The sequence below is a fragment of the Tauraco erythrolophus genome, chromosome 5 (assembly GCF_009769465.1).
Source record: "Tauraco erythrolophus isolate bTauEry1 chromosome 5, bTauEry1.pri, whole genome shotgun sequence".
In the NCBI taxonomy this organism is placed as follows: domain Eukaryota; kingdom Metazoa; phylum Chordata; class Aves; order Musophagiformes; family Musophagidae; genus Tauraco; species Tauraco erythrolophus.
In genome coordinates, this window is record NC_141469.1 from 37548331 (window position 1) to 37572727 (window position 24397).

Here is a 24397-nt window from a genome sequence, read left to right on the forward strand (position 1 = left end):
TGTTACCACAGTAACTGTGTTTCTTTTTTGTTCTTTTTTTTTTAATGTGAAAACACAGTATCTAACTGTATTCAGTTATTCGTCTTTTTTTTTTTTGTAGATCAGTAAATGTATGTTATAACTTATGTATATTTTTGTGCAGTCTGATAATGATAAATTTGGGGAGATGCAAGAGGACAAATCCCACTCACCATCAAAAATAAAGTTTTGTGATTCTGTCAAAAAGCTTCAGCAAAAGTCAACAGTAAGTACCAATTCCTTCATTTTAATAACTGCTATTAATTTAATTTAAACTTTATGTGACTTCATGATTCTGTTTGAAGAAGCAGACAGAATTCAGTCTCAAGCAGCAAAGAGGGTTTGATTTAATTTAAAAATTCACAAATAATATATGCCAGCAATTGAAGTATAAAAAGGGAACGTTCATCAAATACAAGAATGACTTTGGGTCATTTCATTTAAAAAAATAAAGTAAATCCACCTGGACACAGTTACTGGAGCTTGGAGGAAAAATGTTTCTTCTGTTTAACTCCTTTCTGTTGAATGTCACCAATTGGCAGTTAAAGCAATTTACAGACTAGAATATTGATATTTATTAGAAAATGCTACTGTTAATTCTTGTATTAGAGGATTCATCCTAACACTAAAAGGGTCTGGGTCCTTCAAAGGCAAAATGCCATTAGAAATTTCTCTTCGTATCATTCACCTGGATGTCTGCATTATGGCTAGAATTTAAACTTTGGCATTTCTCATTTAGAAATTGTTTATATTTAAAACAATAGGCTGGTTAAGCTTGAACCAGATAACCTTTTTAAAAAATAAACATTGCAAGAAATATTTAATAATATAATAATACAGCAATGAAGTAAGTTTCTTGCGTCATTTAAAAATTTCAGTGAGCTTCAGCATTTGGGTGAGTTCTCTTTGAGATAAAATAATTATTATCCTGTGACAAGTGTTTATACATGCTGTTATTACTATTATTAATGAAAAGATATCTTCATTTGCCCTAAATTTTTTATAAATGTATTATTAAAGTATCCTTCTCTTCTTTTCTTAGTTCCAGAATGATTTTCCTTCCGCTGAGGAAGCGTATAACTTCTTTACTTTCAATTTTGATCCTGAACCAGAGAGTAGAAAGGCTGGAGCCAGGAAAAGGAATGAATTAAATGAAGAAGAGGAGGCAGAAGAAGAATGTGTAGAAACCCACGAGGATGAACAAGAGGAGGATGAAACGGTGTGAGCTATAGAATAAATGTTCATGTTTTTATTCAGAATTTGAATTAATTTTAATCATCTAATACAAAATGTCAACTTTGTTTCCTTAAAAATTCTGCAAGTATACTTTCTAAAGATCTCCATTTCAAGAAACAGGTGAACTAACAGAGTTGTTTGTACTTAAACTATAGGATGAAGACGTACGCCTAGTTAAAGATGATTTATTCATTATAGGGCAAACAGATGAAGATTTTCTAGTAATGAAACCTCCTGATTGTGAAAGCTACTCTGAGCAAGTGAAAAAGGAAAAAGAATTTCTCTTCACTCCCAGCATGCTAGCAGGTATGAAGATTGTGCTTATCCATTTTGCTCTTGAATTTTGCATAGCATGGTACCCTTTGATGTACTGAAAAGTCTTGTGTTGGACTGTCTCTGACAGTAGCTAGATATTTAGTTGTAGTTCTCTTGACACTGATCATCCAACCCAGTCTGAAAAGATCTGCCAAAGTGGATTAACTAAGAACACGCACACCTCAGCAGGTCACCAGCTGGTACGTGAGTGAATGAACTCGGGGCAGGTCAGTTGCTCTTGGGAATTACCTTGGCGCTGTCTATGGCAAATGGAAGGTGGCCGGCCCCTCTTTCACTGCGGCTCAGCTGTTGCATTACTTAATATATGCAACAGGTTACTGGATGCACACATTTAGATACCAAGAGTGGCTTATGCATTGTACACTGTAACTTAGACTGTTTCTTCACTTGGCTACATCTGCAGTTTTTTCTGTGTGGCACGTTAGTCAACAGTTGTAAGTAACAGAAGGATTCTTGTGATTCAAGGGGCCCTTTTCCCAAAATCGGATTTTGTGAAGTGGAAGTAGTTAGTCAACATTGATCATGTCTCTGACCTTTTTGCCTTGTTCCCATAGAACTGCAAAGTCCTAAAAAATTGCTTTGTAATATCACTTGCTATTTAATATTTGAAGTAGAAGAAACAGAAATGAGTCTCTTGGTGGTCTGTACCAGAATGGTATCGGCACAGCTTGCAATGCGATGTCAAAGTATTTGACATTGGGCGCCATCGGTTTTTCGTATCTTGTCACTTGGTTCTGACTGCTTCCAGTGTGGTCCTCTGTGTTTTCATTTAGGGGATAACTTTTATTGTCATCCTCAATATAATCTCTCCCTGTTTTGAGATTGCTCCTTGAAAAATACTGAGTCTGCACACACCAGTGAAATAATCTTGCAGGCAGGACTTAAAGAATTCCAGCTGCTGGTTTTGGGCTAACATGACTTTCTGTACATGTTCTGTATTCTGTACCAGAATAGCTTAAGCAAATAGTAACAGGAGTTCGGATTAATCTTAGTTAAAGTTTCAGTTTATATGGGGAAAGCTTAGAAATGTTTGTCTAGTCAGTTGTTGCTGCTAAAGCGTTTTTATAGTTATGTAAGCAACCGTTAAAACTAAACTCCGCTAAGTTACTTTAAAGTATTTTTTGGTGAGGAAATGTTTAATTATCTGTTTAGAAGACTTGTGATGCTTTTATGATAGATTTAAACTGTGGATCTGTCCTGATTAAGACAAGGACGTGTTTTGGATATGTACTTCTTTCTTTCTTTCCTAGTTAGGAAAATATTTCTGACAGCATGCTTAAATATGCAGTGCTGTTTGTTTTAAGAATGGCATAGGCTCTTAGAGAATTAATAAACTAGAACTACAGTTATAAGATATTTTAAATGCTTTTCTATTTAATTTCTCATTAGTGCCCACTTCTAAGAAGATGCCTGAAAACATGCAGCCTAGGTACCTGGAGGATGAGGGTCTTTACACAGGAGAAAGACCCTTTGTATCACAGTCTAATCAAAATATTTTAGAGAACAGAATACTCAGACAGGAGCAAGTAAGTCACCACTATCTTCCTAGTTGTCTTTTAAAATCCTTTATTTATCAGTGTTTTATTTTGTTGTAGTTAAGTAGGTAGATGGTCATGGTAATATGGGGCTTTCATCTTTAAAATGTTTAGTGGTATCAGAGGTCAGAAAATGTGGATTTTTGTAGGAGTGTATTTTAGTGTATCCCAATAAAGCACCAGACTAGGTGTTAGAAAACTGATGTCTTTTCCTGGCTGTACTCATAGCCAGCTGGGGAACAAATCACTTCACTTGTCTGTGCCAGAGTTGAGTTGCCACTACAATTAGGGGTAATTATAATTTGCTTTTTTTTATAAAATGCTTTGAGAACTACAAGAATTATGCAAGAGCTGGGTGCTGTTGTTATTATTTATTAGAAGATCATAACGAAAGGAAACAATATGTTACGTCTTTTTTCTGTGTCCACTGAAGATAATATGAAGTAATAGGCTTGTAGAAATTTACCAATCAGACTGTAAGGGTAATTAAATATAGGTTATCTGGAGAGGTTTTAGAATCCTTTTATATTTTTAAGAATGGCTTATGGAAACACTTCTGAAGGTGGCTTGGATATGTTTTACCTTGCTATATTATCATCCTATATACAGTAAGGTGTGTATACTTCAGTACAGATTTAAGCTACTACAAGCAATTGTCCTTTATATTTTATTATGATTGTGTGAATTCTCTGTGGGCTAGCAGAGGTACTTCTGTGAATCAGATTGGGAATATTTGGATCTAAATTTTTTAACTGGCCAGCATCAACCCACTTAGTTTTCTGGTTTGCTTCACCATGTTACCTGTCCTGGTTTTAGCTGGGACAGAGTTAGCTCTTCTTTTTAGCAGCTAGAAGTGCTCCGTGTTTTGGTTTTACTCAGAGGCTCGCTCTGAGAAGAATGTTGATAGCAAGCTGATGTTTGTTGTTGGAAGTGAAACTCCAAGGACTTTTCAGTGTGCCGTGTTCTGGCCGGAGTGCAGAGGCATGGCGGGATAAGGGGGGAGCATAGCTGGAACAAGGGGGCCACGATTCCCCTTGTGATTTGTGGTGGAACTTAAGATTGAGGGCCAAACTGGCCAATTAGTATTCCATATCGTGCAGCATCATGCCCAGTATGAAAGTGAGGGACAGCCGGAAAGAAGGGCTTTTTGCGCTTTTGCCCTTTCGCTGCTTTTGCTCTTTCGCGCTTCTGCGCTTTTGCCCTATTGCCTTTTTTCCCCCTCTCTCTCTTCCAGTACTCCCACTCTCAGAGTACTATCTCTCTCTCTCCCTCTCTATTTCGGGGCCTCGCGTTCATCTGGGATTGCAGCTTCAGGACGAGACGGTCTTCGGATAAGAGGGGGTGGTGAGCATCTATACTGTGTATTACTCAGCTGTATTAAATTGTTCTTATCTCAACCCACAGGTTTCCCGTTTCTCTTTTAATTCTCTCCCTCATCCCTGGGGCTGGGGGAGGGTGAGTGAGAGACTGTGTAGGGTTTGGTTGCCGGAGCAGCCTTACCACATCAATGTTCGGTTCTTGAAGGAGGTCATTCTGCCCATCTACTCTTCCCTGTGAGACCCCAGCTGGAATACTACATTCAGCTCTGGGGTCCCCAACACAAGAAAGACATGGACCTGTTGGAGCAGGTCCAGAGGAGGGCCACGAAGATGATCTGAGGGTTGGAGCACCTCTGCTATGAAGACAGGCTGAGAGAGTTGGAGCTGTTCAGCCTGGAGAAGAGAAGGCTCCAGGATGATCTTATTGCAGCCTTCCAGTACCTAAAGGAGTCCTTCAAGAAAGCTGGAGAGGGACTTTTTACAAGGGCATGGAGTGATAAGACAAGGGGCAATGGCTTTAAACTGAAAGAGGGGAGATTTAGATTAGATTTAAGGAAGAAAGTTTTTACGATTAGAGTGGTGAAGCACTGAAACTGATTGCCCAAAGAAGTTGTGGCTTCCTCATCCCTGGAAGTGTTCAAGGCCCAATTGGATGAGGCTTTGAGCAACCTGATCTAGTGGAAGGTGTCCTTGCCCGTGGCAGGGGGCTTGGAACTAGATGATCTTTAAGGTCCCTTCCAACCCAAACCATTCTGTGATTCTAGGGTCATCTTAAACCGAGTGTGGGAATAAGAGGGCATGCCCCTTTCAGCATCTGCACTGGTTTAAGCTATTCTTGAATCCAGGTCATGAGAGCAGCGGGATGAATTAGGTCAATGTTTAACATGTGAAGCTATGGATAGCAATTGGTGTGTAAGATACTTACCTCTGCTACTTTCATCAATGCTGTTTAATTAGTTCAGATTGTGGGCTAGAAGAGTTGAGAGATGCTTTGATAAATGATGTCTCTGAGTTGCCATTTAGCTCTTTAATTCTTTGCTTTATGATTTTTATAATCGAATTTAAAGATGTGGCTGGCAGTCATGTAAAACGTTAAAATTCGTTCAATTTCAATGATTTAAGAAAACGTGACATTTAAATGTTAAGTGATGTAAGTGTTGATTTTTTTTTTATCTTTCAAATCTGTAACACTAAATGTCGAAGGCAAAAATTGAGTATATTTAAAGTTTGAGCAAGCTCTTGATCTTTGGATTTCAAAGCTTATCTATAGTGTATTTGAAGATTTCATTTTGGTGTCTTAGAAAAGTTTTGGTTAATTCAGTCACAAACAGTTCATAGTCACCTTTTCTTTCATAATTGCTTTTCATAACAATTATAACTTTGCAAGTAATTTCTATATAAAGTAAGAAACAATATAAAATTATCTTTTTATTTGTAGGGGAAAGAATGGTTTGGTGACGATGGTAAAATCTTAGCATTACCTAATCCAATTAAACAGTCTTCTACTAGGCCTCCAGTATTCTCATTGGAAGAAGGCATTGCACCAGAACTTGAAACGGTGTATAGAAAGGTAGGCGTATTTCATATGTGTGGTTCCTAAGACCCAATATCCCTGTTCTTCTGTAACAAAACCTCTGGTGATCTGAAGGGTTTTGTGCTAAGAGCTATGAGTACTGACTGCTTTTTGGGGTTCCACAACTAGTCTTTAAATGTGCTCTCCTTTTTCAAGTACATTCCACCTGTGTTTTTCTGTGAAAATAACGCATACGAACGGATGAAGAGTTTAGCCAGTAGTACTGGTTAAAATAGTAAAGTGATGGTCCATGACAAACTGCTTCAAGTCTGTGAGTCACCAAGGGCTCTGTGAGACACCCATGTATATTCTCATGCCAAAGTAGCGTAGTTCCTGTATTAGTGTATCTGTAAAGCTCCTCGTGGTAGAAGCTGGTAGATAGACTTGGCGATCAGGACAGAGGTGCTCTCTGCAGCTTAAATGAGAAATAACTGAAGGGCATGTGAGTGATCGTTATTGTACAGTGATGAAACGCCTCCAAAAGAAATCTTTACATGCAGTTTGCTCATGTAGAAAGCAAGTAATTTTGAGTTTTGTTGCGTCAGTTAATGTCTTTTTTGTTGTTTTTTTTTTTTTTTTTTAATTTTTCTCTCAACCACAGCATACCTGCTCTGGCAGGCAGCATCTGCAGTGTGCAGTCAGTACAAATCAAAATAAGTTTCAATTAAAACCATTCAGCAAGCTTTAAGCAAGCTTTAATTGTTCTGCTTGTTAGCACTCTATTGCCCCCTTGAAAAAACTGTGACTTTTTAGACTTTAAAGTAGATTGCTCTTTTGGGACACACAATGTTTCTGTCTGCTGCCGTTGATGCAGATTTGAATGTTGCCCTTTAATTGATGCCGCTTGCAAATACGCAATTCTCAGTGTGCATCCAGTACCACAGATCTTTGCAGGATGTTTCTGCATACAGGAAAAGAGGTTTCTGCTTAGATCTTAGTAAAGGTAGTCCAGGAGAGCTTATCTTTCAAGAGCACCATGTTTACATGAATAGTGACATGTAGATACCCAAATCGCTGTTGAAATTAAGACATTAAGCTTAGGGGTCCTTTATGTCATATTAAACATTTTGATGAGAAACTGAATGTGGAAGGATGAGGTGGACTTAATTTCAAGGCCATTTATACCAGTCCTGTAAAAGAGCTATGCAACAGCTGGATTCCCCTCAATCCCCCTTTTTCCAGTTCTTATGAAGGGGAGCTACGACGAACACTACATAACTAACAACTTCATCTTTTATGGAGCCAGAATATCTCTATGAATCTCTTTTAGAGAATCTTTAGAGGGTGGCAGCAATAGACAGGCTGGAAGCACTACTAATTCTCTTCTAATTTCAGTAGCCTGAGGATAGAAGCCATGATTGCCTTTCAGCTGCAGCAGGTTGAAGCAGACTTCAAGCTTTGTTGCTGAAAGCTTTCACTGGGCTTTGTTGGTGTGAATTTCCCTGGCATTAGAATGGAGAAACAAAGAACATATTTTGTCTTCTGCACAATCCAGATGATCTACAAGGAAAGCTGCTCTCTGAGAGCTGATCTGTTTATCCTAGAGCTCAGTTCTAAGAGGAAATAAAGCGATACTAAACAAATAGGTAAGAAGAGAACTAGCAGGCTTTTCTTTTTCCAATTCAGTATCACCATCTTCATTGCTCAGCAAAACCTGCAGCACAGGCAGGTGACTTCTTATTCCAGCCTCATATCGGCTATCAAAATTCCATTCTGTAGAATACCCGTGGGGTTTTATGCCACCCACTTGTCAAAGTAAAGAGGTTACTGCAGAAGCTGTTACAGTTTAAGACTCAGTAATTAGATATAGGCAGTACTAAATGAGTCATTTGCTGTCACAGGATCTCTTTGCAAGATAGTTTTGTCATGGCTTGTAAATCCATTTTATTCTTTTTTTCTTTCAGGCAATAAAAATGACAGCTGCCAATCAGTATCTTGTTGGACCTGGAGATTTTCAGGGGCCATTTCAATTGGATATTGATATTTCTGGACTGATATTCACCCATCATCCCTGTTTTAGCCGTGAGCATGTGCTAGTGGCTAAATTGGCTCAGTTATATGATCAGTATTTAGCACGGAAACAGAAGAATCTTACCGAACTTCTCACAGACAAGGTATTTCTGTTGTGTCGTCATAGTTTATTGAGGTAGTGATGTGACAGTTTAAGGTAAAAGCTGAATTTGTTTCTTTAGAGGGGAGTGATGACATTCTAATTATATGCAATGAATAGCGTTTTGTCAGAAGATAAAAACCTAAGTGTTTCATCTAGATTGCTGTGTGTTCAGTGCACAACTGTGTTTTTAGGATTATGGATTTCTTTGATCTTCTATTTAAAATTTACTCTGTGCAGATTCTGCTGTAAAGGGAATAAAATTGTTAGAATACAATAGCATTTACGTAGTATTCCTTAGAGTACCCAAAATGTTTGCCAGTGAATGACAGATAAGACTTGACAGGATTGTGTACAGCAGCTCCAACAGGCAGACAGCAAAAGTCAGTATTCGAGGACAGAGGGAAGTTAGTGAAGTTTAGTTTTAGTTGTTGATTAAAAGTAAAAGGAAGCAGTTTAATTTATTCAAATTCTACAAAAATTGATGACATGTTTCCAGGTATATTATCTGTGACAGATGCTCTGTCTTAAATGCATTGTTGGCACATTTACTGTGTCGCTCTTGTGGCATAGCAACGCCCTTGGCTGAACGTAGATTTTTCTATTCCTGGCTCTGTTACTGCCTCGCTGGATGGCCTTGGCTGGGCTGCTTACCCGCTGCGTGTCATCACTCTTCCTCCATCTGTACATTGGAAGTGATGGTAGTGGTCTTCTCTGGTGTAAATTCATACATGTACGTTAGGCATTGTTAGTACATTCCTAGTATCAGGGTGCAAAAGCACATTTTTAAAGCATTTTGAAAGGCTTTTGAAATCTGAAAGGATAACAATTCTTTAGAAATATGAGGTAGATATTGTGATATGACATAGCTCTACGTAGTAGGGCTGGTCTGTTAAAAATTAATTTGGTTATTAAATACACGGATATAAATTCCATAAACATAAGTTCATAAATTAAAAGTGATGATAATTCTCTGCCTTAAATAGCTGTTTTAAGGGAAAAGTAGTCACTGTATGCAAGGTCATTTTTATATTACTGTAATGAGGGTCAGTAGGTGCTGTACAGATACATCTGAATTTTAGTGTAAAGCATTAGGTTATAGTTCTAACGCTGGACAAGTATTTCATACAGTGTCTCAAAATAATTCTTTGGTATACTTTAGTCTGTCATTACTTTTGAAGGATTGGCTTTAGTTTTTCATGAAACGGTGAAATAGGATATTTGAGTTCTCCATGCCTGCATTACAGGAACCTATGTGTGGAAGGGATTTCCACACCGTTCTGCTACTGACAGGCAGTTTTAAAACCTGTCTCCTCTAACAGTCATTTTTTAATGCTCAGATTGTTGCAGCCAAGTTGTTCTTAAGCCTAAACCACTCTTCCTCACTTTTCTCCTCCCTGCCTTGCCATGTCCCAGTGGACTTCTTCTTGTCCACTTCTGACGCTTGCTCTTCATGTCTTAAAATGTATCACCTTTCAGCCCCCGTTTTGGCAGGCTAAAGAAACTGCACTTTCTGTCTCCTTTTATAACGTGCTCTCTGTGCCTCAGATGATACTAGCAGCTTTCTGTGTATTCAGTTATTCTTTCTTTCAAAATTTCTTTCAACATCTTTTTTGTACCAGTGAGTTTCATTTTGTGGTTGCTCATGTATGTTTTCAGCTGTGTGCTTCCTGCTCTCCAGTTAGATTGCCTCTCCAGTTTGATAGATTTGTTTAAAAAATTTTCATTCCTTGATTTGTAATGTCATTGCTTCTACTTTGAATGTAGTTGCTTTCGTCTCCTGCAGTGCCATTAGCCATTCCGATTTTGCATTCAGTATTATCCTTAAGGAGATCTACAGCAACACAATAATTGTTGTTCCTGTCCTACTGATCTTCCTTATTTTTCTCTTTTCTCCTAGCCAATCCTTTACATTCTCTTATCTTCACAGCCATGTATGTTTTTGCATTCTCCATCTTTCATGTAATCATTTGATGCCTGTCTTCAGATCTTAGTTGAAGAGGTGGCCTCTTATCTTGACAGTATGGCTTCAAAAGTGCATTTGAGCTGTACCATTGTTCCCAGTTCTGTCGTGTCCTTAGACTTTCTCCTCTTCCAGTTGTTACATGCAATATGTTTTGTTTAAAATGCTTTGTTGCAAGCTGCGCAGCTTCTGTAAGGCACTCATCAAGTCCACAATCCACTCGTTTTTGTTGTTTATTAATTTTCTAGGGTTACCTTTAGCGGCCCTTTCTAGTCCCAAAAAACTTTTATAGAAGGTGTGGTTTTGGCAGACTCACTTTTTTTTTTTTCCTCCTACTCCTTTAATTGCTAAGCTTTCAGAATAATCCCTAGATTAGTCTTGTCCCCTTGTTTAGATCTTTGAGTCATCAAAGTCAGTAAATCTCCCTCATATGTCCAGGGATCCTAAATAAAATTTCATCTTGAAGAATCGGCACCTCACAGACATGGCAAAACCCTGTAAATAAATACAGAATCAAGACCGTTCCGAGTTTTCTGTTGTATAGTAACTAGCTCTTTCATGTCAAGTTGCATTACACTGTATGCCTCATAAATGTCAAACCATCTGTTAATTGTTTGTTTGTTCGTTTAAGCTGCACGCTTTGAGGAATGCTGTGCAACGTGGTATAGATGGTGGTGATGCTGGTGTTCCTAGCCCTGTGGCACAACAGAGCATACTTGATTACAAAGTTGAGATCAGGTGGGTGTGGATTCATTAAATCATTGCGTTTTAAAACTGTATTCCTTTTTGCTTTCCATGCTGGTACACAGTATGATTCATATCAGACTTCTAAATTCTGCTGTAAATAGTGCTATAAAAGTTTTGAGGGCCTAAGGGTTTTTACTGGTAAGTTGAGTAAAAAAATTATGAAGAAAATATAGCTTAATCAGAAATCTCGATTCAAAAGTGGTCTAATTTGATTAAATTTTATTAATTACTTAGTAACTAGTGTGTTTTGCACAATTAAAATTTAGTTGAAGTTTCAGTAGACATCAGCTGGGTGCATGAAACACTCACAACAATGCAAGTGACGTAATTTTTTGAACAAACAAACCTCCTAGTTTTTTCCATCTTCTTCCTCATTACACAAGTGTTCTTGATTCACTTCCCATTCTTAGGTATTTTGGCCTGTTTTTGCCAGTGGGTTAATATACATTAAATGGTAGAATTTTGTTTTACAAGATTACAGTTATTGTTCTTGGACAGTAACTGGGTAGTAAAAATATATTACAGTTTTTGACTTGGTAGTGAAAGTATTATTTTTGGCAGAAGGACAGTGGTGAGCTGTAAGTATAAGCAATATGATAAAAATTAAGTTATTTTGGAGATCCGTGCTGAACAGCCTTTTAACTAGTAGATGCTTAAAAATCTGAAAGTTTTTCACAATCTGAAAGTAGGCAATTAAGTTTTAATTCAAATAAACAAGTTTAGACTGATGTAATGGGTCAAATGATAATACAATACTTTTTTGAAAATCGGGTTTTTAAATAACAATTCTACGTTCAGCCTTGAAATCTACAGCTGCTTACGCTTGCACATCCACTCATTACTCATAGTTTGGGAATTGCTTCTTCAAATTTCATCCTTCGAGTACGTTGTCTTGTAATACATTGGTATCTGTGCAGGACATACAGAAGTCTATAGTGTCTTGTTTTATACTGAAAGACAAAGTCTTCTTTCCATGAAAAAAGGAGTGGGTTTTATTAATATATTCTTAACGCATCTGCTAGAGGGCTAGGAGCAGGTGTGTGTTTACCATAAAGTACCTTGGAGACAGGAGCTCTCACCAGGGAAAAGAGGAGAATAGTAACAAGAAGATTCACTGTGGGAAGGAGATTCTTCGATTTTGGCACCAACCCTGAGGCTTGCTTGATGGTTAATTCTGACTAGATAGAATATTCCTCTGGACATCTGAAGTGTTTTTATAGGTCTTGAGTGCTTTAGTTTAGTGTCACATGGTTATGAATCAGGAGAAACTCAGCCGAAATCAGTGAGATCAGTGTTGAGTAAGTAATATGAGATGAGCTTGGCTGGGAGTATTCTAGGGCTTTTCATATCTGTAATTCTTTCTGGCTACAGCTCTGTTGTTGGAAGCTGTTACACATATGAAGCTCAGATGGCCTCGGGAATTTTTACTGTTATGGTGTTTAATACTAACTTGGACCACATATGTTCGTAAAAACATCTGACCTGCCTTGTCTCTCTTTTAACGTGGCATTTCCCTGGTGGTCAATGTAGTACACTCATGAGAAATGACAGATGCGAAGAGAGTGTAGCATAGAAAATAATCTAATTGTTTCCTCCACCCTCCAATAACATAACTGATGTGTACTCTTTGCTGTCTGAAGATCAGAGCTGTAGTTTTCCATCAGTTTGAGGACGAAATGTCATCTGAATGCAGAGAACTCTTGCAAATTAGCAATTTCAGCCCTACTGTCCTCATTTGCTGAGAAGGAAGCCAACATGTGCTGCGGATTGCAGATTTCAGGCTCTTCTGGCGGATGTGTTTCAGCAGAGGTGATTCTCTACTGAAAGATCTTGCTTCCAAACTGAATACATTAGATAAGTGTAATTACTGACCTATATGTTCTCATGTCTTTAAGCTTTGTCTTCTAGCTTCATCTGGTAGACAAAGAAGAAAAGATTGTTAAGCTGCATGGATAAGTAATATTCAAATTGCTAGCTAATGAAGTGGAGAAGTTACTCATTGCTTTCCGGAAAGTCTGTGTTTCATCTTTTTTTATTGTTTTTACTAAATTTGCTAATGCTTTTAAATAATCTATGATGTATTTCTTCTCTCAGCTCTAACTCAGCCTCCCTGTCTTCTATATTGTCTGAGTATTACAAGTAGTAATGTGTTAGTTTACATCTTTAATTTTTTTTTTTTTTTTTCAAATCTCATTGTTTTTACTAGACATGTTTAGCTGCCAGGATAGTACTGGAAACAGTCTGTGCTTGTGCTGCATAGACATTTACGTTGGAAGTGTGTGTTGGTCATTAAAAGTGCTAATGAATAGCTCTTTTTCAAACAGATTAGAGGGTGGAAATGTGAAATACCAATTCTGCGGAGAAAAAAAAAACACAACCCTGCTAATATTTTTTTGTGTTGAGAATCTTGTAGGGCTGTCAAAGGACTTACATTACTTCATACATTGCTACATTGCTTCATCTCTGCAAGTTCCTTTTACTGAAGCTAGAAGCATGTTGAGTTTAAAACATATTTTGTAATGTACAATTATGATAAGCATTACTTCATAGCAGCAGTGTAGTTTTCGTGGGCTGTTGTTTACAGGAATTGACTTTAAAATGTTTTTAATGATGTACAGCTGTAATAAGCATTTCAGAAAACTTTAAGATCTCTAGAGAATTAACTGTAATTGAAATCAAACTGTCCAAAATGCAAAACTAGAGTACAGAAGGAAATCAAATCCTGCCATCTTCAAGTCTGAGTTTTATGCTTCTTGGATTTAACCACTGCAGCTATCAATCACATTGAAACTCTCATCACTTGGCTTTTGGTATTGCATGTTTTCATTCTGTTATTCCACTGCGTTATACAATTCTGATTGATTTTGTGCATATGCATATATATTTCCAGGCAAACCAGAAGACTTCGTGATGCTGAACAAGAAAAAGACAGAATGTTGCTTAAGACCATTATAAAAGTTTGGAAACAAATTAAATCCCTCCGTGACTTTCAGAAGTTTACTAACACACCCATGAAACTTTATCTGAGGAAGTATGTTTTGATAACACTTTTTGTACTTCATTTGCCAGCAGTGGAATTTTAACAAGATTAGTCAATTTGGGAACTTAAAATTCTGATGTGAAGGGTGCAAAAGTAAGAATCTGAGTAGTGTCTGGCACTGGTTGAGCCTGCCAGTATTCTTTTTGAGTTGGGGAGGAAGGAAGGTTAATGTCACAAGTAATTACTCTGACAGAAAGGAATTTCTAAAGGCTAATGAGTAAAGAAAAAGTAATTATATACATTCTGGATGGTAACTAACTGCTATCAACTCTTAGACTATCTGTGCTGGTATTTTTAAATAGAACTTACTTTTGAGATAATGAAATGAATTCGTGGAGAAGCAGACTTATATTATAGACTTAATTGTAGCCCTTATATTAATTTATGCAACATGTTGGTTAACTACTGTTTTGAAGGGAAGAGGTTGATCAGAGACTAGATGAGAAGGCATATGAAGCAGAAATTCAGGCTGAGATAAATGAATTACTAGAAGAATGTATGGAAGACTATGAAAAGAAAATGGAGGAGTATAAAACTGAGCTACAAGAGTGGAAATCCTGGAAGAAGACACAGGTTTGTTTAAATCATTCAGTTTCACAAAAAATAAAATTGTTACTAAATGTGTTCAAAATTTGTCCTTCTAATACAGAAAAAAAAAATCAATTTCAGGATAGTTATGCATAAATTTTGTAATGTATTTGGATACATTCTCTCTACTTAGAATTTGTTAGTAAATTAATTGTTTATTAAAAAATTAAAATCTGATAGGTTTTTGTGGAGCATTGTTTTCCCGCTGTTGATTTTCAGCACTTCAGCAGTTCTTTCTTTACGTTTAATAGTTTTTGCAGTATTCCCATTAAATTTATGTCTTTCTTGCAAAAAAAATCATGGATGAATTTTGTGTGTGTGAGTGGTGAAGCAACATAATTATGAGGTGTTACTAATGAACAAGCACTTGATGTCATCTCATGTAAATTTCAGGAATGTCCCAGAACTGAAAAATGTAATTAATATTGTAGCCTTTTGCCTCTGAAAAGCTTTATTGCTAATAATCTGTACTGTAGTTAAGGTCTCAGTTGTGCTTCAAGGTGATGTTGACAAATCCAGGAGCTAGAACAATACACTGCAACAGGGTGATCTTTGAAATAGCCCGTAGCAGTGCCAGCAAAATCAGACTTACTTTATAGTTACGTGGCGATGTACTGATACCCAGGGTAATGGTAATTCTACTTGAATATAATTACTGTCCAGTTTAAACACTGGGGGGTTTGGGATAACAAAGCAAAATAAAGTTTAAGGAAATGTTTCAAATATAGTTTTCAAGAATCTAGTGCATCTGCTGATGCTTTTACGGGAAGTTTTTTCATGTAGCAGCATCTGTGGAAGGCACTTAAGATGTTGGAGGGGAAACTGATCTGCCAGTATTAGAAATTCCTGTTACTAGAACACTCTGAGCACATGATGTATTAGCATCATGTCAATTCACTTGTAGGGTAAGATGAATAAATGTAAACCTAAAAATGAAGGCAGATAGTCTTGATCATTGATCCTAATAGGAACTGTTCATCTACCTGTAGCCAGTGAACGCCTTCACAAATACCGTGATGGGGAGTTCCAGCCAAAGCTGCGCTCAGCATCTTTTTATTGCGTTAGTCACAAACTGTCTTGAGACTGAGGTGATGGTGGTTGTTTCCCTTTAGAGTGAAGCGTAGGACACAGACCTTCCTTTCATGCCCAGAAGTACTTTATGTACTTTATGTACACTCAAAGTACTTTGTTGGTTAATCACTGCTGTTGGTGTCTTACTAGCACAGATCATGTGAGTCTAAGGAAGACACTAGAGGTAGAAGAGACTAGATAAATTTAAAAGGAAATACAGGAACAACAAGAGTAACACAAAATTAAGCCAAGAAAGAAAGACTATTTAGTAACAAAAATATGTGAACAAGTTGTTTGGCTAAATACTTCAGTTAGTGAGCAGAAACTATTTGCTTTTCTTACCTCCTCCTCTTTTGCTTATGATATCTTAAATCATGAAGTGGCTCGTGCTTCCAAGTAATCTGTAAGTCTGCGGAAGGAGGAACTTGCTTGCAGTTGTTTAAAGCTGAACATGCACATGAATGGTGGAGTTCTGCAGTTCAGGAGATGCTGAAAGGCATGTGGTGTTCTGTTTATTCTTTGGTTTGGCATAGAGGAAGGGAGAGGATCATTCTGCTCGTGCTAAAGATACTGTTAAGCTAAAAAGCTTGTGCTCCAAAGTTTGTGGCACATGTGCATTCACTTCGTCAATGTGCATGTAAACAATACATCTCGAAGAACTGTGTCTACTGGTTGAGTAACCTTCTATCAATCCTAACAATGCACATGGTAACTCAGGCTAAATGAGAAGTCAGATGCTAACTAGAATGTTCAAGAAACACATTTCTTTTTTAAGTTGGTTGGGAGGTTAAGTAATTTTTTTTTTTTTTAAGCACATTATGGTTTGAAGCGTATGAATGGAATGCATTGCTGAATTTTGAATCTGAGTACTATAGAATGAGAGAAATCTTATTTTTGTGTGTGATGGTTTTAAAATTACACAGTCATTTCTTATACATGCTTGCTGCTTGTGAATCAAGAGAACAAGAGAAAAAAACTCTACTGATTGAAACAAGTTCAGGAAGAACATTATTACTTTTATATGCAGAAGTCCAAGAAGAAAAAGAAGAAAAAAGACGTTCATGAAGATGAAGAATCAGTAGAAGATTATGATCTTGGCCAGGAACGTGTAAAACCCATCCCACCTAAAATGGCCAATAGCCTGGAAATAGAGCAGCAAGTTAGAGAAAAAGCTGACAACTGCAGACGGAAACCTGGAGAGCCTGCTCTGATTCCTGAGCTGGTCCTGTCAGGAAGCATAACTCCAACTGAGCTGTGTCCTCGGTAAGATAAATGTTGGCCTGCAAATTACTTTGTTTTTATATACTTTTATCATGATTCTCTGCTGTTATTTGTTAATTGATTGTTTGTACAAGTTCAGAAGCATGTCCTCATCATTCCATTTAGGCTAGTGATAAAAATTTTAAAACTTCTGCTTCTGAAACTGATGTAACTTAATTCTTTTTCAAGTCACACGTAACCTTGCATATACTGGCCTTGGAGAAGGTATGTCTGCACATTCTCTTCGAACCTTCTGATGTTTCTTGAGCATCTGCACAGAACAGTGTATATATAAAGACGTTTTCAGAGTCACTTCTGGCAGTGCCACTCTCACTAGCTAGTTCTTTACACCAGGTCTGTGCTCTAGTCAACAAGGGAAAATAAAGAAATCATGTAGTAAATCAGAAATTTCACTGTGGATAAAATAAATAAATTTACTTGTTTGTGCTACTTTCCTCATTTACACATGCAATTTAACATACATCTAGCAGATTTCAGCAAGTTAAAAACTGCCTTGTTTTGTATTTATTCAGCAAATAGCATCATCAAGGAGTATTGCTTGGCTGTTCTACTCCCAATGACTAAAAACTTCAAAATCTTAACTCAGTTGATATCATTTGTTGTGCTTTGGAGGAAGGGAGTAGAATGGAATTTTGTTTCCCTAAATAACTCCTTTTATATGGAGGTGGCTTTAGGGGATCTAAAATTTGACCTGTTAGTTTTTAAATCTTTTTATATTCATGAGAAGATAAAACTGTTAAATAATAGTTTTGTAGTGACATTTCTAGAAGAACATAATCTTTATTTAGGTGACTTCTGTTTCCTCTTGAGGAATCAGATTCTTAATAACATTTTATTTTTTAGTTATATTTAAAAATTACATGACAGCTTGTTTGACATATTTACAGAGCAGAAGTTTTGCGACGAGAAGATGTAAAGAAACGCTCAGCATTTATAAAGGTCCTTTTCAACTCCAAAGAAGTATCAAGGACTGTTACCCGACCAATAAGTTCTGATTTCAGAGTTCACTTTGGACAGATTTTCAATTTACAAATATTCAATTGGCCAGAGAGTTTGAAACTACAGGTAGATAATGACTTATCATAGTAACTTTTAAAAAGATAATATGAAATACAATTACTCCTGTAATGCTTGTATTTTCCTCTGTGGTAGTGTTGTAAAGACTGAAAAACCTGTGAAAACCCTTTGTAAATCATCAGTTATATACCCCTTCCTTGCTTCTCCCGTCACAAACTTTCATCTTTACTGCTACATTTTTGACGCTTTGTGCTTCATAGATACAGTTTTTATGTAGATATGTGTTGCATATAACAGGACTATGGGCTGCATGGGGGAAATTAAATTACTTGGGACTTGTGTTTATGTTAGGGGAGCAGCTTCTTAATTTTAGAAAAACTGATTTATATTGCAGATAACCATGCTAAAATGGTCATCTTAAACCATTATTGCCTACACAGTACAATCATAGAATCATAGAATGGTTTGGGTTGGAAGGGACCTTAATGATCATCTAGTTCCAACCCCCCTTCCATGGGCAAAGAAATCCTCCACTACACCAGTTTGCCCAAAGCCTCATCCAACCTGGCCTTGAACACTTCCAGGGATGGGGCAATATCAAATATCAGTATCAGCAATATCATCATGATATTTGCTGGAGGAGCATAAGAAGAAAATTCATTGCTAACTAGTCCATAACTCCACATGACTTGAGATCAACAGTGCAGTTAAGTTAAACTACCACCACCCCCATTCCAAGTACGAATTAATGAGTGAATCACATGAATAATTTTCAGAGCAATACATTTTTAGGAGGAACACAGTCACGATCCTACATCTCCTGTTAGATGACTTTTCCTGTTAGTAACTTATCACTGGTAGGTCAGAGGAGGGTGTATACCCCTCACTTGCTCCATTTATGTAACACAAATTGAAAGGGAAAAAGAATACTATCTTCTTGGATTAAAAACATCTCAATGAAGAAATCACTCGCCTCACTCTGAGCCTGCAGCTGGCCAGGAAAGAGAGAAGCAGCCTGCAGTACTGCCAGAACAGGGACTGTGTGCCTTACCCTGCCTTTTGTGGTAAGGGAGAATTAATGGCGCAGAATCCCTCTGGCACCTTCACCTGATGCCAGTAACTGTCATAAGCAGTTGCGTATTGCACAGTGATGCTCTTTAAAGCCTAGAGTTTGTTGTACTATTTTCAGGTGCATGCTTCTTTTAAGAAGAATTCAGACTGAGTTAGCTGCTGGTAGCGGAAATGCCTGCTAATTGGATATTTCGGAAAGTAAATTAATACAATTGCCTTAAATGAATTATTTCATGCTTAAGTCCTAGTAAAACCTTTTGTCCAAATACCCTACAATATGTTTTCAGCTTCTCATGAATACTTGTGTAAATTTTTTACTATGTCTGTCACCGTTTTTTTCTAGATATATGAAACAACGGGTATGAGCAGTACCACCCTGTTGGCTGAAGTGTTCATACCCGTTCCTGAGACTACAGTTCTGACAGGTAGTGCTCCTATGGAAGAAATAGAGTTCAGCAGCAATCAGCGTGTGACGTTGGACCATGAAGGAGTTGGGAGTGGTAGGGGCTCTCAGTCTTTCTCAGTTCAGTGTTTCTCATTTTGCTGAAAGCATGTAGCAGTAACGGGCTGGTGAAAGTTTCAGAGTAAATTCTGTGTGAATGTAATTGACCATGATGACTGTATATACTAATTGTGTATAACAAAGCTTTAGGACTGACTTTTCAGTCATGCATAATTCTTTTGACTCTGAATTTCTGTTTCACTAATAACAGTATGCTGAATCTGAAAACTACCAGAAATATTAAATAGTGTGCATCTGTGAAGGAAAAAAAACCCTTTGGCATAGGTTTCAAGGCATGCCTTTCCTTCCTTCCAAATGGAAAGCCTTTCCTTCCAAATGGAAAGCCTTTCTGTTGGCGGAATGGAATCTTTCACTCCTTTTGTAGAGCAGAGTCCTTCCCCACAGCATGCAGCAGAATCAAGTTGTTTCACATTACCCTCTTTATTATATAAAAAACACATGTTATTTGACTACTTATCTTCAGGAAGTATTTTTTAAAAGGTTTAGACATTGTGTTTGAATGCATAAATATACTACTTTGGGTTTTTTCCTCCCTTGATAGGTGTGTCGTTTTCATTTGAAGCTGATGGTAGCAACAGAATGACTTTAATGACCTCTGGGAAAGTATCCAATAGTGTCTCTTGGGCAGTTGGAGAAAAAGGAATCCCCTTAATTCCTCCAGTATCTCAGCAAAACATAGTCATTCCAAGGTAATACGATATGAATTTTCAGTTTTTCATGGTAAACTGATTCTACTAGTATTTTTAAAAAATGGACTTTCATAATCAAGGATTTTCATAATCTTTTTCCTTAAGTTTAGATCTTTTACTTTGTGCTGTAACCCCCTGGAGGTATCTTAGGGTACACATTTTTGGTAAATAGATTTTAGTCTGCTTTCGTAATGTCCACAGGTAACTTCACAGTAATGCCTTAAGAGTTTTCCCGTACTTATTAACACTGAGCAAGTACCTCTTCTAGCTATTAGACTCTGACAGATTTTTATTTATTAAAACTAGACATTGGCATCCAAATCACTCTTCCTATTTTTGACCCAAGCTGCAGCCATTAAGTAATTTTCTGATCAGCATATGAGTAACCTGCTGACTTCAATGAGACTAGAATAGCATGAGATTAAAACATAAGGATGCATTCCCAAAGGCTAACTGTAAACTTGGGAGATTAATCACTGTCGTAAGTGGAAAAATGGTGAATTTCAGAAGGAAGTTAGCTCTAAAACACTCTTATTTGAATCACCCTCTGAAGTTGAACAGCCGTCTGTGAATTTCCATTGTCTGTTGTGAAAATCAGAGACAAGATTTTCATGCCTAAAATTAGTTTTTGCTGCCTATTAGCTTCTCAGCACAATTGTGGTTCAGCGTGCGTTTGTTCAAGAACCTTGATGTTACCGCTTTATCTGCTGCTCCAGTAACTGCTGGATATTTGGCTGATTATAACCAAACACGAGAAAGATCCATGAGTTCTTAAAGCTTTCTTGAAAAGATTCAGATAAGTAGAAAACAAAGACTCCACTTGGCACCCTGAACAAGAGAAGGGGCAACATTTACCTTCTGTGATATTTGGCTAACAACGTGCATGTCCTGCTGTATGTGGTTTACATGGTGAAGTTTTGGTAGCAGTAGGACTTTAGAGGTGGCTTTTATGAGAAAATGCCAGAAGCCTGGCCAACAAGTCAGTGTACAAATGGCCTCCAGACTACCTACCATACTTCCTTGCCTATTGCGGCTACAAGAAAGTGAGCAGGAGCATCCAAAGGATAAACAGTGGAGCTGGGACCTGTAGTATCTGGGAGGACCAAAAGCCAGGCTGCACCACAAGACAGAGCCTGCAAAGGTGTCCCAGCACAGACAGTGCCCTCACCAGCCACTCTGCAGTCCTACAGGAGCTGAATGTGACAGGCAGAGCAGGGTGCTGGCACCAGTCCCAGACATGGCGAGGGGATTCATCTCGGGCCCCAGGGTCTATCCAGAAACAGCAGAGAACGGGGCAGAGACCACAGCAGATCTGAGAGCGCCATCCAGGAGACAGGTCAAAGACAGGGTTTAAGGCAGTGCAAGCAAGGACTATGCTTGTGATTGTCAAAACTTTGATGTTAACTTTCATGCTGTGAGGCAAGTTATCATCTTATTTCCTAGTAATCAGCAACATGGTATATTACAGGTGTATCATAAATGCATCGATAAACACCTTATTACCTTGTACAAAAGTTCCCTTCCACCAGTTCATTCACATTTCTCCCTTACTTTCCTTGGCAATTCATCATTCCTTCAGCTGCATAGCTACAACTAAGAACTGTGTAGTGGAATTTACTGGCCAGGTTGTGGGGAGCTTTTTCTTTTTTTTCTAAGATTGCTTTAAATACTTCTTTTATATTGCTTGTCATATGTGTTTTAGGTATAAGTTCTGTCAATTCTGTCTTTTTAGTGCTTTAAAAAATATTGATGCTATTGCATCCATTGGCACATCAGGCTTAACTGACATGAAGAAGCTAGCTAAGTGGGCAGCAGAAGCAAAACTTGATCCAAATGACCCGAACAATGCAGCTCTGATGCAGCTGATCATGGTAGGTGACTTTTTCAGGGCTAATGGAGCTGTGAAACACCCAGTCACCAGTACCTTCTCAGGAAACCTGCATGCATGCCAGGGAGATAGTAGCATTTGAATTTGTGATGGACATACCTGTGTGAGTGTTAAGAAGCAAAATGTCTATTAAAAATATTTTTAAAATATTATTTATTAATCTATTTAGTAGTGGTTTAATAATTCATTAATGAGTATGATTTATTAATCAATTCAGTAGTATTCTAGTGGTGAAAAATTGATATAAGGGAATACATGAACTGATGAATTTATAAATTTTTTAAAAATACGCATTTTGAGTTTATTGTTTCCTTGAAGTGCAGGGGTATTCCCAGTATACTTGTATGGTATTAAATAGGAAGTTGCTCATTAGTGACAACTGCACAAAGAGATCTAGTGTATTGAAGAAGTTGGGACTTCTCTAAACATCAAACTGAGGAGGTATTTATATAGTGGAAGTTGTGTAAATGGATCGTCTTTACAGTACAGCTTCCTAGGTTACACTGCTGTGTTATAGTTTTCCTAATTTTTAATGTTTTGCTCATATTACGAGGAAATAGAATTTTATTGTATTCTTAAATGTATCATCTCATATACTTTGCTCAACAAAAACCTGCTTTAAAACACGTAGTGTTTCATTTGTGGTTTGATCCATCTCAATTGCTTTTCCTTAAAATTAACATCCTTGCAATATACGTGTAAGACCTATAAAAGTTATTTTATAGACTTTTGTCACTTTGCATGAAAAGGTTCATATTTTTTGACTCACTTAGGTTGCTACAAGTGGAGAGGCACGCATTCCTGATTTCTTCAGATTGGAGCAGTTGCAGCAAGAATTTAATTTTGTTTCTGATGAGGAATTTAATAGATCAAAGAGATTCCGACTCTTGCAGCTCAGGAGTGGGGAGGTGGCAGAGTTCCGAAACTATAAGCAAGTCCCTTTACATGAACGAGAAATCAGTGAGAAAATCTTCCAGGTAGAATGTTACCTAAATATTTCTTTTCTTTAATGCTAATAATATTTGACTTGCATTAAGTCAGTTGGTCCCTTAAAGAATGTACACCTATGCTCACATTTGAAAAATGGTAATTTTATTCCTTCAGTCTTTTCTAGTGTTATTTTAATCTAATTAAGATAGATTCTTTCCAAGGCAATATTTCCACGGCTATTCTGTGGAAGGAGAAAAATAAAACACAGCAACTGCTGTAGATTCAGCAGCTCTAAGATACCTTTTTTTAAAGGTAAGAGATTTTTTTTTTTTCCAAAGGTGATTTAAAATATAGAAAGGTAATGCAAAGATAATTCAGGCTTAGGCTTATTAACTTTTGAGCCCTTTCTGTACAGACTGCTGGAAGCAATGACTCTGACGAGAATTAAAAGCTTTTTATGTTTTGCTACAGCCTATGCTGCAGTTATTTCTGGTTTAGTACATTGTTCCAATTAGGTTACCCTGTCCTTGCCTGTCTGTTAATTACCTTATTGAAATGCAATGTGTGCATTTTTTATTTGGGTCATGCTTCAATTATTTTTAATCTCAACTCCATTATTAGTGTTAAGTTGCTCATTCTTTTGTTCTTTAGCAATTCATGTAGCTAAGGAGCATTTTAGTGTGTTCGTTGCCTTAGCAGGATCAGAATCATCTCATGTTTTGGCAACTGCTGCTTCATTCCTACTTCTTACTTAAATTTATTTGAAAAATTGCTTTCTTCCATTTCTTTTTTTAAAGATATTTTTTAATCCAGTCATGTCTGGCTCTTTTCAATAAATATTTTTCCTTTTTAAATTTTAGATAAGTTTCATATCTTTTATTTAAAGATGTGCCACATCTTTTGATACATGTTTCTGATCCAGTTGATTTTACAGACTAAATTTATTCATTTCATGTTATCACTCAAAATTGAAAACAACAGTTTAAGAATCGTTTATTTGGGTTTTTTTTTCTTTTAAGGGTAAATTGGATAAACCTATAGTCACCAGTTCGAGGTTCATTTTATATGACATGATCTTCAAAGCTAAGTTGAAAGTGGTATTATTCCTAGTTGGATTACTAGCTATTTGCCAAAGAAGTCTGAAAATTCATAGAATTGTGGAAATATTGTTTGGAAAACATTGTCTGGAGGTCATGTAGTCCTACTTTCCACTGAAATGGTGGGACTGTTGCCAGCACTAGACGAGGTCAGCTGTGTATTTGTCTAGCCAAGTCATGAAAACCTCTAAATGAGAGATTCCACAGCCTTTGTGGATAACCTGTTCCAGTGCTGCACTGTCCTTCCAGTGACTATTAAAAAAAAAAAAAAAATTCATATCCAACCTGAGCATTCCAAGTTGTATTTAATGGCTGTTTTCCTTTGTTATATTGTCTGGAACTACAGAGATGAGTTTGGCACTCTC

General features: G+C 37.2%; 1 protein-coding gene across 3 annotated transcripts in view; it reads left to right on the plus strand.

Moving 5' to 3' along the window:
• The window catches only part of CC2D2A (coiled-coil and C2 domain containing 2A), a 64578-nt gene that overhangs the window by 12123 nt on the left and 28058 nt on the right, over positions 1–24397 (plus strand). For 2 of the 3 annotated variants that reach the window (XM_086611507.1, XM_086611509.1), the window contains 15 exons: positions 143–244; positions 1061–1237; positions 1410–1560; positions 2980–3116; positions 5883–6014; positions 7922–8131; positions 10722–10828; positions 13728–13868; positions 14294–14450; positions 16564–16799; positions 17705–17882; positions 19249–19405; positions 19970–20117; positions 21850–21988; positions 22779–22982. In XM_086611507.1, the coding sequence (XP_086467633.1) occupies positions 143–244; positions 1061–1237; positions 1410–1560; positions 2980–3116; positions 5883–6014; positions 7922–8131; positions 10722–10828; positions 13728–13868; positions 14294–14450; positions 16564–16799; positions 17705–17882; positions 19249–19405; positions 19970–20117; positions 21850–21988; positions 22779–22982 (2376 nt within the window). The remainder of the gene's footprint in view (positions 1–142; positions 245–1060; positions 1238–1409; positions 1561–2979; positions 3117–5882; positions 6015–7921; positions 8132–10721; positions 10829–13727; positions 13869–14293; positions 14451–16563; positions 16800–17704; positions 17883–19248; positions 19406–19969; positions 20118–21849; positions 21989–22778; positions 22983–24397) is intronic. The other variant, XM_086611508.1, reaches the window with a different exon arrangement.